General features: G+C 39.8%; 1 protein-coding gene across 1 annotated transcript; it reads left to right on the top strand.

Moving 5' to 3' along the window:
* Positions 1 to 10,462: 10,462 nt before the first annotated feature.
* Positions 10,463 to 13,649, top strand: LOC106604805 (homeobox protein CDX-1). The gene is made up of 3 exons (XM_014199849.1): positions 10,463 to 11,061; positions 12,977 to 13,122; positions 13,239 to 13,649. Exons 1-3 carry the CDS (start codon positions 10,623 to 10,625, stop codon positions 13,467 to 13,469), a joined length of 816 nt encoding a protein of 271 aa, XP_014055324.1. The 5' UTR covers positions 10,463 to 10,622; the 3' UTR covers positions 13,470 to 13,649.
* Positions 13,650 to 16,575: the final 2,926 nt, after the last annotated feature.

The raw sequence follows: 16,575 nt of genomic DNA, 5'->3' as shown, positions 1-16,575 counted from the left end.
CTTCTAGTCCGCTCCTCATTTTTTCTAGTTGCTGAAGTTGCTAACATTGTTTAATATATCAACCCTCAGCTTTTTTTAGGACATGATCCTCTTTAATCTGAAGTGCTGACACCATAGGTAATCAACACATTGGTAATCAACACCATTTTGAACACATATCAGCAGAAAAAAATATTTGTTGCACAACTTGTCTGTGGCTGGGAATGTGGAGATGGGTGAGACGTGTATCCACTGTATGTGTGTGTCATCAGAAGGCTACACTCCGCTGGTCCTGCTCCTTAACCAGCGAGACACGCTTCCTGAGCGGGGCAAGGTGTCGGCAGCCTGTCTGTCAACGCGACAATGCCCCTCGGAGCAGGAAAGGAAGGGGCCCTTAATCATCCTGGTCACGACCGGAGGACGCCACCCCGCAGTGAGCTTCCTATTGGGCCACACTGCCCCCCGACCCCCGTTACTGGCACAGGGTGTGCCCACTGGGAACGCCACATGGAACAGGTTGTGCTCTCCACTGTCTCCGCTCATCACTTTGGTTTACTCTGATTTACAGTATTTAAAGCTAGGTGAACGTGAATGTTTACCACAACACTCACTGTCCTCCTACTATACAAGACCAAACCAGTGAATTATTGAAATCTCAAGCCAAGCAGGTCAGCTCCGATGTAAACTGATTCCAGAATATGGAATGTAAATAAATACGGGAAGCATGCTGGGGATGAGGAACCATCATTTTTTGGCTACAGGGCACAACAAGGCGTGCTTCTTCACTCACACAACTAGTAGTTTTCCACACACAGACACAAGCAGGAAAACCTCACTGGCCCCTTGCTTCAGGGGCTGGTCACTGGACAGACTCCTGTCTTGGGAGCACTAAACAGTCATAACTTCTGAATAAGGTCAAATAAGAATCTCCAAAGACAATTGACATTGCAAAACACTGCATTGGACACCAATAATGTGCAGAATATTGATCAAATATGATCATGACATGTACTGTAGAGTATGAATATAGAAGCTGGATTCTCTTAACGTGCATCCATAAATCCTGGATGACACTACAATATAGGCTGAATTCAATGCAACAACAACGCTGCAATAAATGAACTACAGTGCCTTCAGAAAGTTTTTCCACATTTTGTTGTGTTACAGAATTTAAAATGTGTTTTTTTTGTCATTGGTCTACACGTAACACCCCATAATGTCAGTGGAGTTTTTTTTTTATCAATTAAAAATGAAAAGCTGAAATGTCTTGAGTCAATAAGTGTTCAACCCCTTTGTTATGACAAGCGTAAATCAGTTCAGGAGTAAAAATGTGCTTAACAAGTCAAATAATAACTTGCATGGACTCACTCTGTGTGCAATAATAGTGTTTAACATGATTTTTTGAATGACTACCTCATCTCTGCACCCCACACATACAATTATCTTTAAGGTCCCTCAGTTGATCAGTGAATTTCAAACACAAATTCAACCGCAAAGACATTTACATTTTACATTTACGTAATTTAGCAGACGCTCTTATCCAGAGCGACTTACAAATTGGTGCATTCACCTTATGATATCCAGTGGAACAACCACTTTACAATAGTACATCTATATCTTTTTGGGGTATCATTACACCCAACCTTCCTAACTCAGTTGCTGGAGAGAAAGAAAGCCTCTCAGGGATTTCACCATGAGGCCAATTGTGACTTTAAAACAGTTACAGAGTGTAATGGCTGTGGTAGTTGAAAACTGAGGATGGATCAACAACATCGTAGTTACTCCACAATACTAGCCTAATTGACAGAGTGAAAAGAAGGAAGCCTGTACAGAATAAAAATATTCCCAAAACACGCATCCTGTTTGCAACAAGGCACTAAAGTAATACTGCAAAACAATACCACTCCATATTTTCAAGAAAAGTGGTAGCTGCATCATGTTATGGTTATGCTTGTAATCGTTAAGCACTGTGAAGTTTTTCAGGATAAAAAGAGATGCACAGGCAAAATCCTAGAGGAAAACCTGGTTCAGTCTGCTTTCCACCAGACACTGGGAGATTAATTCACCTTTCAGCAGGACAATAATTTAAAACACAAGGCCAAATCTACCATTGAGTTTCTTACCGAGACAACGTTGAATGTTCCTGAGTGGCATAGTTAGAGTTTTGACTTAAATTTGCTTGAACATCTATGGCTGTCTAGCAATGATCAACAATCAACTTGTCAGAGCTTGAATTATTTATTTAAATGGAGAAGTATTGTACAATACAGTTGTGGAAAGCTTTTAGAATTACCCAGAAAGACTCACAGCTCTAATCGCTGCCAAAGGTGATTCTAACATGTATTAACTCAGGGGGTTGAATACTTATCTAATCAAGTCATATTAGTGTTTTATTTTTCATGAATTGTTTACAAATGTTAACATTTTTCTTCCACTTTGACATTACAGAGTATTTCGTGTAGGTTGTTGACAATTAAATCCGTTTGAATCCCAGTTTGTAACACAACACAATGTGGAAAAGGTCAAGGGGTGTGAATACTTTCTGAAGGCACTGTGTAATGCAATGAATGGATAGATCTGGGAGAAATATGAAATATCCGGAATCCAGAACTGCTTTGCCAGTCAAGACAGAAACCAAATAAACCAAAGAAATGGAGTGGTGCTGGTCTTTCATAACAGAGCCTCTCAAATGAAAACATCCATCATGAACGTACAATGAAAAAGTATTGTTGCCCCTAAAACAGCTTTACTCAAGGTCATGAAAATAGCACAGTATGTTGTTTGCCTGGTATTCTGAAATATGACAAATGAAAAAGCTAGACAGAGATGACAACAAAAAAACATAAATCTGCCATCTGATGTACCCAGGGCAGGATATGAGGAATGTGATGAAACATCATTAATACAATGCATTGACTGTAACTTACCCTACTATAAACCCCCCCCCCCCCCCAAAAAAAAAAGAGCGTATCCCCTCTGATGAGTCAGAGTTTGTGTGCTGCCCAAGGTAACTACGGTCTCTGCAACAACACCAAAACGGACCTGGGGGAAAAAAAACATCCAATTTGCATCTAATTAAAGGGCGTCACCTATTGAGCTCTGTTTTCATTTCTTTCCTTTGGAAAATTGTATTTATGAAAAACCTCTCTCCCCAGCGTTCCCACTTCCCCAGCTCCTTCCCAAGACAAACACAGCACCCCATAGCAGAATGCTCAATGAATCACTATAACAGAGGTGACACACTGAGGGCCTTCTTGAAACCATGCCAAAACACATTCCTTTAATCAGGGGGAAAATAGCACAGATTGAACTCCTATCATGTGCAGATTTGAAGCCATCCGCCACACAATAATGCCCAATAACTACAACAACAAAGAACACAGGTTCCCCCCAAGCCCACTACTATACAATGCGATTCCCAGACCCCCTGCTCCAAGAAGGTGGACTGTTGGCCACGTCCAAACCTCCTCTCAACCAGAAGCAGAACAATGGGCCGGATGCTGTTTCCACAGTCAGACTAGCTGGAGCTTCACCCCACCTTTAAGCAGCAAGGAAGTATCACAGACCAAGTCAACAACAAGTGCATCGAAAATAAATAAAGACAACCCCCGAAAATGGACTGGTGAACTCCAGGGGTGTAGAACAGAAGAAGGTGTCCTAGGGTGAGAAAGAAACACTGTGTATAAAGACCATCGGAGTTCCAACAAACGTTAGTAGGTTCCTCTCCCAGCTGTGACAAAGGTTTGGAAGTTAAAGGGAACCTACATGAATTCACTTTCGATATTATACTGAAACTTCTGAAATCCGTTTAGACTGCAGAGAAAATGCATTGCGTCTGCAAGACTGTTTCAAGGCAAGGCAGAATGAGGTCTAAAAATAAAAGCCCTCCCTCCCCTTTATCATCTGATTCAGACCACAGAATCTCCAAAAAACGGTAATACTGTAACTGCATTGTCTTCAACAGACCTCCCCTGTTGCCTGACATGAAAGAGAATGGCCTGCAAATCAATACAAGGCTAAACAAGGGATGGGATTACACATTCATTAATTCATGAATGAATGAACACAAGACCGCTGCAAATGCTGGCACTGTTGCATTAGACCCAGACGAGTTGAGACTAAACCAATCTCTTTGAGTTCACTACCACAGATCTGAGGACGGCCTCTTGGTGCTGACAGGCAACAGGAAGTAGTGATGTCCCAGCAGACGCAGCCAGCGGGGTCCGGGAAACCAGGATTAGCGCCGCAGCCTGCCATAAACATGTGTTTGTGCTCATAAATAGCCACGCCGTTTCTCTGAATTGATTATGGCAAAGTGGTCTGCATTTTTCCCATGCCTCTCTGATGGTTTCAGCACTGTGTTCTTTCTGTGTTCTCTGCCCCCTTCCGATGCAGTCGTAACACGGGTGAGCTGGTTTCACTGAGGTTTTCATTTGAATGACAGCGATAAACATGCAAACAATTCTCTCTTGACATAATGGTTGGTATACTTCGTCAGATACATTTTCGGTGAGGACCAGGATGTTTTTTGACAGATCTTGGAGGAAATCCATCATGTACAAGTCCAGTTCAGTCTGCAGTCTGTAATATTTCTGAAAACTGTTTCCACCAATGGCATGCCTGTCAGATACAAACTAAGACTGACACAGGCATTCCATTGTTCCACTCATCTGTTTTTCCAAATCTTTCTTTCAAATCCTAATTGAACTAGAAATACCACAACACCCCCTGGTGGCTCTCCTGGGAGAGATTCCAGAGGCCATAGAGGGAATGGGTCAAAACTAGATTTAGCAGATTTTGCTCACAGCCGCCATTAAAATCCATTGCCCATGAATTGGTTAAAACCCAAGCCCCCAACAAATAACTTCTGGCTGCAAAAGGTTTGGGAACTGAATGAGATGGAAGAAATAACACATTCACTTAGAATACAAAGACCTACATTTATTAAAAGATGGAGCCCAGTAATGAGACTATTAATGGCATGAAATATACCTCCAGCCGCTCTTTTTGTTTATAATAATGATTATGTCTGGCGGGAAATGTTATGATTTCTGTTATGTTAATGCACCACCTTATATATTGAACTGCAACAATCTGTATTAATATTTGCCTGCTTTTTAAATAAATAAAAAATGATCACCCTAATTGAACTATGTCCATCTCATCTCTCTAATGCACAACACATAAATGGAAAGGAACCAAAATATAATGGAATCTTTGCTTTAATTTATTTTAAGAGCATTCAGTCTTGAAATGAGCATGTTCTACAATACATTTATACATCACATTAAATCCAATTTGATTGGTCACATACACATATTAAGCAGATGTTATTGCAGGTGTAGCGAATCGCATCATGTTTTTCTGAATTCCCTTTAGCTTGTTGTCATTTTGTCATATCCAGCACATTCTATCCAGAGCAACAATGGCCTAGCATTTAGACACAGCTATTTGATGGAATTCAATACCTTGTCAGTAGCTTGTTTTACTTGATGACTACAGCCTGTGAATAAGTTGTTTCTCTCACTTAAAACAGTGTACAGTCAGTTTAATCACTCTATGACTGGGACAGGAGTTAGTGGAAGTGCAGCTGTTGATACACACACAGTAAGTACATTGTGCTCTTCAACGTGAAGCTTCCTGCACACGTTTCCTATCTAAAAATCCTTTAGTTCTTAAAAAAAAAAGGCTTCTCCTGTCCTGTAGACACACAAAATGTTCACTGTAAATCTTATGATAACACACTGGGCTGTTTCAACAAGCTAGCAAAACAGCCGTTCCTGTTATCCCCTGACGAAAATGATTGAAATACTTTAACCTGAGTTGGGCTTCAACGAGCATCCTGTTTGAACTTGAGAGTGCATGTGAAGACGTTACATCCCATCAACAAACTGAGAACCACTGTCTCTTGTTCTATCAGCGTCATATGGGTCAGTCAGAGCGGAATCTGTAGAATTGAAAGGTCACAAGGTCATGTTTTAGCACTTATCCTGCAGTGAAGTCATGGGGTCCATCTCAACAACATCTGGACTTATGCAACCAACTAAAAACTTGTGCTTCTCCAACCTCATGTCACTCACTGCCTTTAGACTAATGTATTGTCAATATTGTGATGGTTGGAGTTATGGAAGCAGAAACATACCGTAATATGAATCTATTGGACCTATGGAATAATTATTTTGAGACCACATTACTATATATTTCGTGTTTAATTGTCATAGTGATTTTGAGTTTACAAAGAGAGAAGAATCAGATGTGCAAAGAGGGGTTCACACTGTCGTCAGCAGAGGGCAGCCACTGACAAGAAGAGACGCAGTCACAGGGAGCACCACAAACTACACTGTGCAGAAAATAACAATAACGAGGCTATATACAAGGAGTGCCAGTACCGAGTCAATGTGCAAGAGGTACAAGATGGTTGAGGTAATTGAGGTAATACAGTATGTACATGTAGGTAGGGGTTAAAGTGCCTAGGCAATCAGGATATATAATAAACAGAGTAGCAGCAGCGTATGTGAAGAGTGTGAAAGCGTGTCTATGTGTGAGTGTGTGTGTGTGTCTTTCAATTAAAAGGTGTGCCTTGTTAAAAGTTAATTTGTGACATTTATTTCCTTCTTAATGCGTTTGAGCCAATCAGTTGTGTTGTGACAAGGTAGGGGTGGTATACAGAAGATAGCCCTATTTGGTAAAAGACCAAGTCCATATTATGGCAAGAACAGCTCAAATAAGAAAATAGAAATGACAGTCCATCATTACTTGAAGACAAGAAGGTCAGTCAATACAGAACATTTCAAGAATTTTGAAAGTTTCTTCAAGTGCAGTTGCAAAAACCATCAAGGGCTGTGATGAAACAGCCCTAATGAGGACCGTCACAGTAAAGGAAGACCCAGAGTTACTTCTGTTGCAGGGAATAAGTTCATTAGAGTTTACCAGCCTCAGAAATTACAGCCCAAATAAATGCTTCACAGAGTTCACATCTCAACATCAACTGTTCAGAGGAGACTGCGTGAATCAGGCATTCATGGTAGAATTGCTGCAAAGAAACCACTACTAAAGGACACCAATTAGAAGAAGACACTTGCTTGGGCCAAGAAACACGAGCAATGGACATTAGACTAGTGGAAATCTGTCCTTTGGTCTGATGAGTCCAAATGTGAGATTTCTGGTTCCAACTGCCGTGTCTTTGTGAGATGCAGAGTAGGTGAACTGATGTCTGCATGTGTGGTTCCCACCGTGAAGCATGGAGGAGGAGGTGTGATGGTGTGGGGGTGCTTTGCTGGTGACACCGTCTGTTATTTATTTAGAATTCAAGGCACACTTAACCAGCATGGCTACCACAGCATTCTGAAGCGATATGCCATCCCATCTGGTTTGCGCTTAGTGGGACTATCATTTGTTTTTCAAAAGGACAATGACCCAACACACCTCCAGGCTGTGTAAGGGCTATTTGACCAAGAAGGAGAGTGCTGCATCCGATGACCCGGCCTCCACAATCACCCGATCTCAACCCAAATGAGATGGTTTGGGATGAGTTGGACCACAGAGTGAAGGAAAAGCAGCCAACAAGTGCTCCGCATATGTAGGAACTCCTTCAAGACCATTGGAAAAGTATTCCAGGTGACTACCTCATGAAGTTGGTTAAGATATATATATATATTTTTAACTAGACAAGTCAGTTTAAGAACAAATTATTATTTACAATGACAGCCTACACCATCCAAACCTGGACAATGCTGGGCCAATTGTGAGTCACTCTATGGGACAACCAATCACGTCCGGTTGTAATAAAGCCTGGATTTGAACCAGGGTATCTGTAGTGACACCTCTACCACTGAGATGCAATGCCTTAGACCGCTGTGCAACTCGGGAGCCCTAATGCGAAGCAGTCATCAAGGCTACTTTGAAGAATCTAAAATCTAAAATCTATTTTGATTTGTTTAACACTTTTTTTGTTTACTACATGATTCCATATGTGTTATTTCATAGTTTTGATGTCTTAACTATTATTCAACAAGTAGGTGTGTCCAAACTTTTGACTGGCACTGTATGTGTGTCAGTGTGGTATGTCAATAAACATCATTGTATACATATTATATTTACATGTATTTATACCTAAACTCCTTACATAAACGTGCAATCCAGTGGCCCAATAATATAGAAGTAACTTTGACACCTCCTGTAATGACACATTGTACAAACCTATGGAATGCATTTATCAAGGTACATACAGAGGGATATCAGCTGATGATGTGGTTTCAGTAGGAAAAAAATATATACATCGATTTATTTTATGAAGATTCTGTTTGCTATACTGCACTGGAATAACTTGTGCACCATATAGGCCAACTGTAAAGCAATTCAGCTTGCATTGTAATATACACTCAGCACAGAACTGTACTATATGGTGCACAGTATCACATTCCCTGGTAGATGGTGCCCTCTTGAGGGGACTCCCTGGCAGTTGTTAGGTCTGGATTTAACCTCTGGTTGGCCACTAACGAGAGTTCTGTATCCATCCACAAGGAAGCAGTGGCTTTCAATTATCTCAGCTCAAATATCCTTCCACCAGAGCCTGAGGAAATAAGTCATTTCTTGGTTACAGTCAGTCAAGGCACCTGACTTGTATCAGAGTTTTTTGCCTGTTTAGTGTATGGTCAATGAGATTCAGAAGCCATACTTCACTTTGAAATATGAAATAAAATGGCTGTAAATGCAGTAGACACAAATGGACAGATCTCTCTATGTGTAGCACATGTCCTCTGATTTAGTTTCTTCACATAAACCAAACCCACCCGACAAGGAAAATATGTTTCCTGTTTAATATTTGTTTCCATACCTTTAACACAAACAAAAGCATGCTGGAGGGCAACCTTTATCTCATTTGGGTTTATTTGATGCTAGATGACTCCAACTGTCTGTTGTGAAAAAAACTATAATCAGTCATATATAAAAACATAAAATGCTTTAAAATAAATAAATAGGCCTGTATTTGTCGGCCTAGTAAAGTACATGTGTTATTAGTAGGCCCGAGATTAGGCCTATGTTTGACAATTGTACTTCGATTCGTTTGGATTGTTTTATGATAGATATTGCAATTAATTCGAGACTTTTTATGCAATCTCTTATGTAAAATAGGGACGGACAACAAATAAGATCATGTCTAATATATTGGCACGCACGGGCGCGAGACCACATTGTCGTTAGCGGGTGTCATAGGTTAAACCGGAATTAGCTGTGAAGTGCGACCTTGAAGTGTCGAAGTGCCGAAGTGCGAACTAAAAGGAATGTGAAAAGTTCGCCTTGCTACAGGAGAAAGTCTCATCATAATTTGTACCTATTTTGCAAGTGAATATCTTTAACAAATACGATCAGCTTCCGAAGGCGTGAAACGTGTCTGTGGACATGGGAGACGTTGCCTTCCCATATTAACAGGTTTAGCCCCAAAGACATTATTCAACCAATGGAGAGGAGAGTGTGACGGTTGTGTTGGACCACTGTAAATGAGGGTTCCCCAATTGGCGGCCCATGTGCGGTTTTATTTGGCCCACCAAGTTTTCAGAGCATAAAAAAGATGTATGTTTTCATTATTTTGGGGAATTTTCCTTTTCGGACTCTTAAAAAACACCAGGAGATCAGCTCCAAGTTATTTTAATTTTGGAAATCTGTTCCCAAGTATTCCCATGCATAATAGAGAGAGATATGTGGTCATATACAAATGTAAGCAAGGTTTAAAATTATTATGTTTTAGTCAAATATTATTTCTGTTTGGGCTTCTTGTAGGCAATTTGCAGTCTACAAATGATTTGTAATTATGTTCTGACCCTAACCATCTGTTCAAGAAAAAATAGGCCTGCGGCTGAATCTAGTTGATGATCCCTGCTGTAAATATTTAATGGTATTTTTTATTATTTATTATTCTCTGACACAAAACAGAATGACAACAACACAGTCAAGAAGTTGACAGCTACAATTGCACGTTATATAACTGAAAGCCTACAAATAGGCTAGCTTATTATAGCACAGTAACAGTCCTGTATTGAAATAAGGCCGAGGCTGTCACATATTTATTTCTAGTAAGGGATAATGTATGCAACTTAATAGGCCTAAATAAAAAAATATTGTTGAAAATAGAAAATATATAGCAAGCACACTTACAATATGACACTTCAATTGGCCTGAGAGATATGTATAAGTCATAACGTGTTCAGGAGCATATCCATTTAAGCATATTGTTTGTTGGAGAAGTTGCAATTCACTTTTGCAATAAATTTGATTCACGGCGCCAATATTTCAGATTTGGGAGTGGAGTTTGCTCTTTTTGGGGTGATGCGTAAAACAGGCGCTAGAGGACAGTGGGTTTGCCAGCATAATTGACTCGTCATTTGAATGCAAATCGTCGGGGTTTGAAGACTCTTCTGACGTCAGGAAGGAAGACCTTAGTATACCTTTACCACCACCACCTTGACAACAGAGCCACATCCTGTGAGACAGTATCACGTCAGGAACTACTTCGCATTTAATTTGCACCATTGGACTATACACAACATAACCACAGCAAGAGGATTGTTATTTGATTTTCTTTGACGCAGTTGCAGGGCAACTATGTCCACTTGAAAGTCACTTTTGTCACTTTTTTTCTAATCATGCATGTGGGATACCTTTTGGATAAAGAAGGCAGCATGTATCACCAAGGACCTGTAAGACGATCGGGCATCAACATCCCACCACAGAACTTTGTTCCCACGCCACAATATTCCGACTTTACTGGATACCATCATGTGCCAAACATGGATACGCACGCACAGTCTCCGGGAGCTTGGGGAGCTCCTTATGGCGCACCGAGAGAGGACTGGGGCGCCTATAATCTGGGTCCTCCTAACACTATTCCTACACCCATGAACAACTCATCGCCGGGACAAGTTTCCTATTGCTCACCTGAATACAATCCCATGCACGCGCCAGGGTCAGCAGTATTGCAACCACCTCCAGATAATATTTCTGTTGCTCAACTTTCCCCGGATAGAGAAAGGCGCAATTCTTCTTACCAGTGGATGAGCAAAACGGTACAATCATCTTCCACGGGTGAGTAAGGTCACAAGCTTGAGCCAAGAAATGCATGCCACGGTTAAAACCATTCGTGCAAGAGCAGAGCATCAACTCATGCCAAACCACATGTTTATATTTTGCTAAGAGTCGGAATTGTTGTTTTTCTCGTGTGCTGTGAAAACTGCTGGCGTTAGCTCATAAAAGTTGTGCAAGTGCAACAGGTAGTATTTAGAAAATTGATACAATATAACAAATAATTGCATAATTTAAGTGATAAATCTCACCGTAAAAAAAGAATAACCTCATGCGTAATGCGTAATGGGTGCATTTTGGTAAAATTTTGGAGAGATTCGTAACGAATAAAAGGAAGCACTAACATGACATTATCTAATCATGATTTAAATTAGATGTCACCAAAATCACACAGTCGCATGTAACATTTTTTGTATTGGACACATTTTGAAAACTGTAAAATGCAACTTCAAGGCATTAAATTGTAAATCACAACAGATTCAAAACAGAAGCGAAAGGAGGAAAATGATAGGCTCTAGATCGAATTTGTCAAATTCCTTACTGACAATGCAACTATAGGCCTACAATAGCGATAATAGTCTGATAAACTATGATATTAAATTAAAACGTTAACATCTTAGTTTCTGATACAGGCTTTTAGCCTTGTGGAGGAAACGATGAAGGTGTCAAGATTAGAAACGGCGCCAGGCGCACTTGTAATGCTAATGTCTCGACTCCCGTAAACTAGATGTGAGGTCTACTTTTCCTCCTACATTGTCTCAGGTTTTGAGGTTATCCCTCATATTCAGGCTGCGGCCTCTTTTAACACCTCATTTTACTTTGATATGCACCAAAGTGTCTTCCTCGGCTCCCATTCTTCGAGTTCTATTGCCGGAAAGGGTGACGTTCTTCACAGCAAATAAAGAAAGGTCTTTGACGAATATAAACAAAGCTTTATAACTTGGCAATAAACCACAGCATCTCTTAATTCGCTAGAAATTATATATGTAACATTTTTAATTCGTTTACTTTAGTTCTGTATTTATAAATTAGACTAAGTTATAGTAACATAAGCCTAAATTAACTCGTATATTTCGTTTTATAGCTTATTAATTAACTTGGTTATAAAACGAACCACTGTAAAATCCTGAAAATCTTTTAGCCTAGATGTCTTTTTCTCTATTTGTATTATTAGGCTAGCTTATCAAACGTGTTGTCAAGTGGTTAATTCTAGGAGGCTATCCCTGGCCTTGTCAAACGTATCAAGCATGACCTATCGCTATAGCTATTAATAGCGACATGTTTCAATGTTGTTCAAAACGACTAATAATATTGTCTACCTGAGAAAAGTGTGTGTGTTTATGATATATTGATCAACAAAAGCAACCTGATCCAAGCTAGAGAAATGTCTGAGATAGTATTGCCTTGTTACTCTTTTGTGTGTCGTGTGTTGCCTCTTAACACTTCAATGGAGTTTAGGTAATATCTCTGAGACTCTTTGTTCTGCAGTTTGTTCAAAAAGTGAGATCAAAAGATCAGTGGCTCAATTTGCATATCTACCAACAAAGCAACACAATCTAGATGAACATGATAGCCACCACTTCAGTTGATAGAGCCTAAAGATGTTTCATACACATTTTGAGATGTGTTAGATAAACGAATCGTAAAGTTTAATAGGCATTGTTAATTACCCTGTTGATTTTCCTATTTGTCTAGTATTAAGCCTACTTGCTATAAATACCTAAAATGACTTCTATAAATACCTAAAATTACTGCTATAAAAGTGAATTTAAAACAAGAATAAACTTCAGAGTTTAAATAGCCTATTGCTCCCATTATATATGATATATTGAAGTATTCGATGTTCGTTGTGACCAGCCTATTAAAAAAATTAGGCCTACGGAGCATATTGAAGTCTCATAACTTCTCATCATTTCAGGCAAAACAAGGACGAAGGAAAAATACAGAGTGGTTTACACCGATCACCAGAGACTGGAACTGGAGAAGGAATTCCATTTTAATCGTTACATCACTATCAGAAGAAAGTCAGAACTTGCGGGGAACCTTGGCCTTTCAGAACGACAGGTAGGTCTATACCAATTCACGATATAGCATTATGGCCCTAGACTTGACAAATCAAATGATGAATCAAATATAAAACGAAATACCAATTTTGACACATTTTTCTTTTACATTTACAGGTGAAGATCTGGTTTCAAAATCGCCGAGCCAAGGAAAGGAAATTAATCAAAAAGAAAATGGGATCTGATGGCAGCGGAGGATCAGTGCACAGTGACCCGGGTTCAGTGAGTCCTCTGCGGGTACCAGGCTCACTCAGTCCATCGGATATTCACGGCTCTCTCTACCCACCCCCCGGAATGAACACCTTGGCATCTATTAGGAACATACAGCAAGTTACTGTCACTCAGTAGAATCACATTTGGACCATCCAACATAACTGAGCACTGAAAGGACAGTTCCGCAAGACTTGGCTCCGAATGGATTACTCAGACGTCCTGAAGCACATGTTGTGGATTACGAGAAGTCGAGAAACAAGATGATTTATAATTGCAACGAAATGCTGGAGGCTCTTCAAATATACTTTTTTATAGAATAGTTCTAATAATAAAATAAAAACATACAAAAAAATAAATGTATGGTTCAGGAATGGAATGCTTAACATGTTTGTTTGTGTCTGAGTTATTGAGATAGGCAATATCATTTTCTGTATGTGATAAGGTGTATAAGTGTTTGTTAATAAAATGAGAAATCAGGTAGGCAATACATTTTATTTGAAGTTTAACTGGACAGAAAATGCATATTATTCATTTGGAGTTTCTGTTTGACAAACTTTTAGCATTTTCTGCTCCAATTTGATTGCAAAGCACACTTCCTTAATACAGGAACAAGTGAGGCAGGTCTTAAGAGTGATAGGAGGAGAACGTTTGTCTGATGGCAACGTTCAAAATGAAAATAAAATGTGTTTTTTGCAATAACGTTATATCGTTTTCTACTTATTTCATTGACAGGAGAAGTATAGCGGACTACTGTAGAATAACAGGAATGTGAGTGTGCATAGGCTTACTGTTTTCTAAAACATTTGATTGTTGATGTATATATTTGATATTTCGAAACCATACAAATGATTTATCAAGAGCTTCATTCATAGGCTATTACAGTTAACATGCTCAGTTAACATGCTCTTAAATTGTTTATCGCCCTTTTGTTTCTTTTTCAAACTATAAGGACGGGATTAAAGTTCATTCTGACCACCCAGCATGTGTCAAAGGCAATATTTGATTGGTGATGTGTATGTAACATTCAAATAGATTTTTGTTTCTCTCTCAAAAACATAGACCTAGGCCTACCGCCCTTCTCGTGAATAATGGCACATCGTTTTGGAGTTGTTATTTTTAAATTGCACCAACAAAAAGATGCTATTGGCCAATGTAATACACAGCTACACAGTCACTTTTTGTAACGGGATTCTATATTTAAAAAAAAATATTATTTAACCTTTATTTAACCAGGTAGGCTAGTTGAGAACAAGTTCTCATTTGCAACTGCGACCTGGCCAAGATAAAGCACAGCAATTCGACACATACAACAACACAGAGTTACACATGGAATAAACAAAACATACAGTCAATAATACAGTAGAACAAAAGAAAACAAAAAGTCTATATACCGTGAGTGCAAATGAGGTAAGATAAGGGAGTTAATGATATAAATAGGCCATGGTGGCAAAGTAATTACAATATAGCAATTAAACACTGGAATGGTAGGTGTGCAGAAGATGAATGTGCAAGTAGAGATACTGGGGTGCAAAGGAGCAAGATAAATAAATAAATACAGTATGGTGATGAGGTAGGTACATAGATGGGCTGTTTACAGATAGGCTATGTACAGGTGCAGTGATCTGTGAGCTGCTCTGACAGCTGGTGCTTAAAGCTAGTGAGGGAGATATGAGTCTCCAGCTTCAGAGATTTTTGCAGTTCGTTCCAGTCATTGTCATCAGAGAACTGGAAGGAAAGATGACCAAAGGAGGAATTGGCTTTGGGGGTGACCAGTGAGATATACCTGCTGGAGCGCGTGCTACGAGTGGGTGCTGCTATGGTGACCAGTGAGCTGAGATAAGGCGGGGCTTTACCAAGCAGAGACTTGTAGATAACCTGTAGCCAGTGGGTTTGGCGACGAGTATGAAGTGAGGGCCAACCAAGGAGAGCGTACAGGTCGCAGTGGTGGGTAGTGTATGGGGCTTTGGTGACAAAACGGATGGCACTGTGATAGACTGCATCCAATTGTTAAATCCAGTTCAATCAGTGGAGATGAAGGGGAGGAGGATTTTTAAGCCTTGAGACAATTGAGACATGGATGGTGTATGTGTGCCATTCAGAGTGTGAATGGGCAAGACAAAACATGTAAGTGTCATTGAACTAGGTATGGTAGTAGGTACCAGGAGTCAAGAACTGCAGCTTTTCATGCTCAACAGTTTCCCGGGTGTATCAAGAATGGCCCACCACCCAAAAGACATCCAGCCAACTTGACACAACTGTGAGAAGCATTAGAGTCAACATGGGCCAGCATCCCTGTGGAACACTTTCGACACCTTGTAGAGTCCATGCCCCAACAAACTGAGGCTGTTTTAATGAAAATGACAATAATTCATTTTAGTGTAAGAACTGTTTGAAAAGACAGCCTAAAATTTCAGCCTGTTTTGGTGGGATGGAGTTTTAGCCTGCCTGACTGTAAATTAATTAATAGATCAATAAGAAAGTTCCAAACCTCTCTGCCAATAACAGATCATTTTCAGTTTTCCCCTCCTCACTCAGACCCTTCACAGACAGTCCTAGAAAAAACGATTGCTTAAGAAATTGCTCTTTGAAGCTATTTTTGTTTCTTTTTGACCATTTGAATTTACAACTTATTTATTTATTTATTTATTTATTTCACCTTTATTTAACCAGGTAGGCAAGTTGAGAACAAGTTCTCATTTACAATTGCGACCTGGCCAAGATAAAGCAAGCAGTTTGACTCATACAACAACACAGAGTTACACATGGAATAAACAGACATACAATCAATAATATAGTAGAAAAATAAGTCAATATACAAAGTGAGCAAATGAGGTGAGATAAGGGAGGTAAAGGCAAAAAAGGCCATGGTGGCGAAGTAAATACAATATAGCAAGTAAAACACTGGAATGGTAGATTTGCAGTGGAAGAAAGTGCAAAGTAGAAATAAAAATAATGGGGTGCAAAGGAGCAAAATAAATAAATACAGAAGAGGTAGTTGTTTGGGCTAAATTATAGATGGGCTATGTACAGGTACAGTAATCTGTGAGCTGCTCTGACAGCTGGTGCTTAAAGCTAGTGAAGGAGATAAGTGTTTCCAGTGTTAGAGATTTTTGTAGTTCGTTCCAATCATTGGCAGCAGAGAACTGGAAGGAGAGGCGGCCGAAGGGGGAATTGGCTTTGGGGGTGACCAGAGAGATATACCTGCTCGAGCGCGTGCTACAGGTGGGTGCTGCTATGGTGA

The sequence above is a fragment of the Salmo salar genome, chromosome 05 (genome assembly GCF_965601325.2).
Source record: "Salmo salar chromosome 05, fSalSal1, whole genome shotgun sequence".
Classification (NCBI taxonomy): domain Eukaryota; kingdom Metazoa; phylum Chordata; class Actinopteri; order Salmoniformes; family Salmonidae; genus Salmo; species Salmo salar.
Note: the sequence above shows the minus strand (reverse complement) of the source record. Positions and strands in the feature narration are given on the sequence as shown.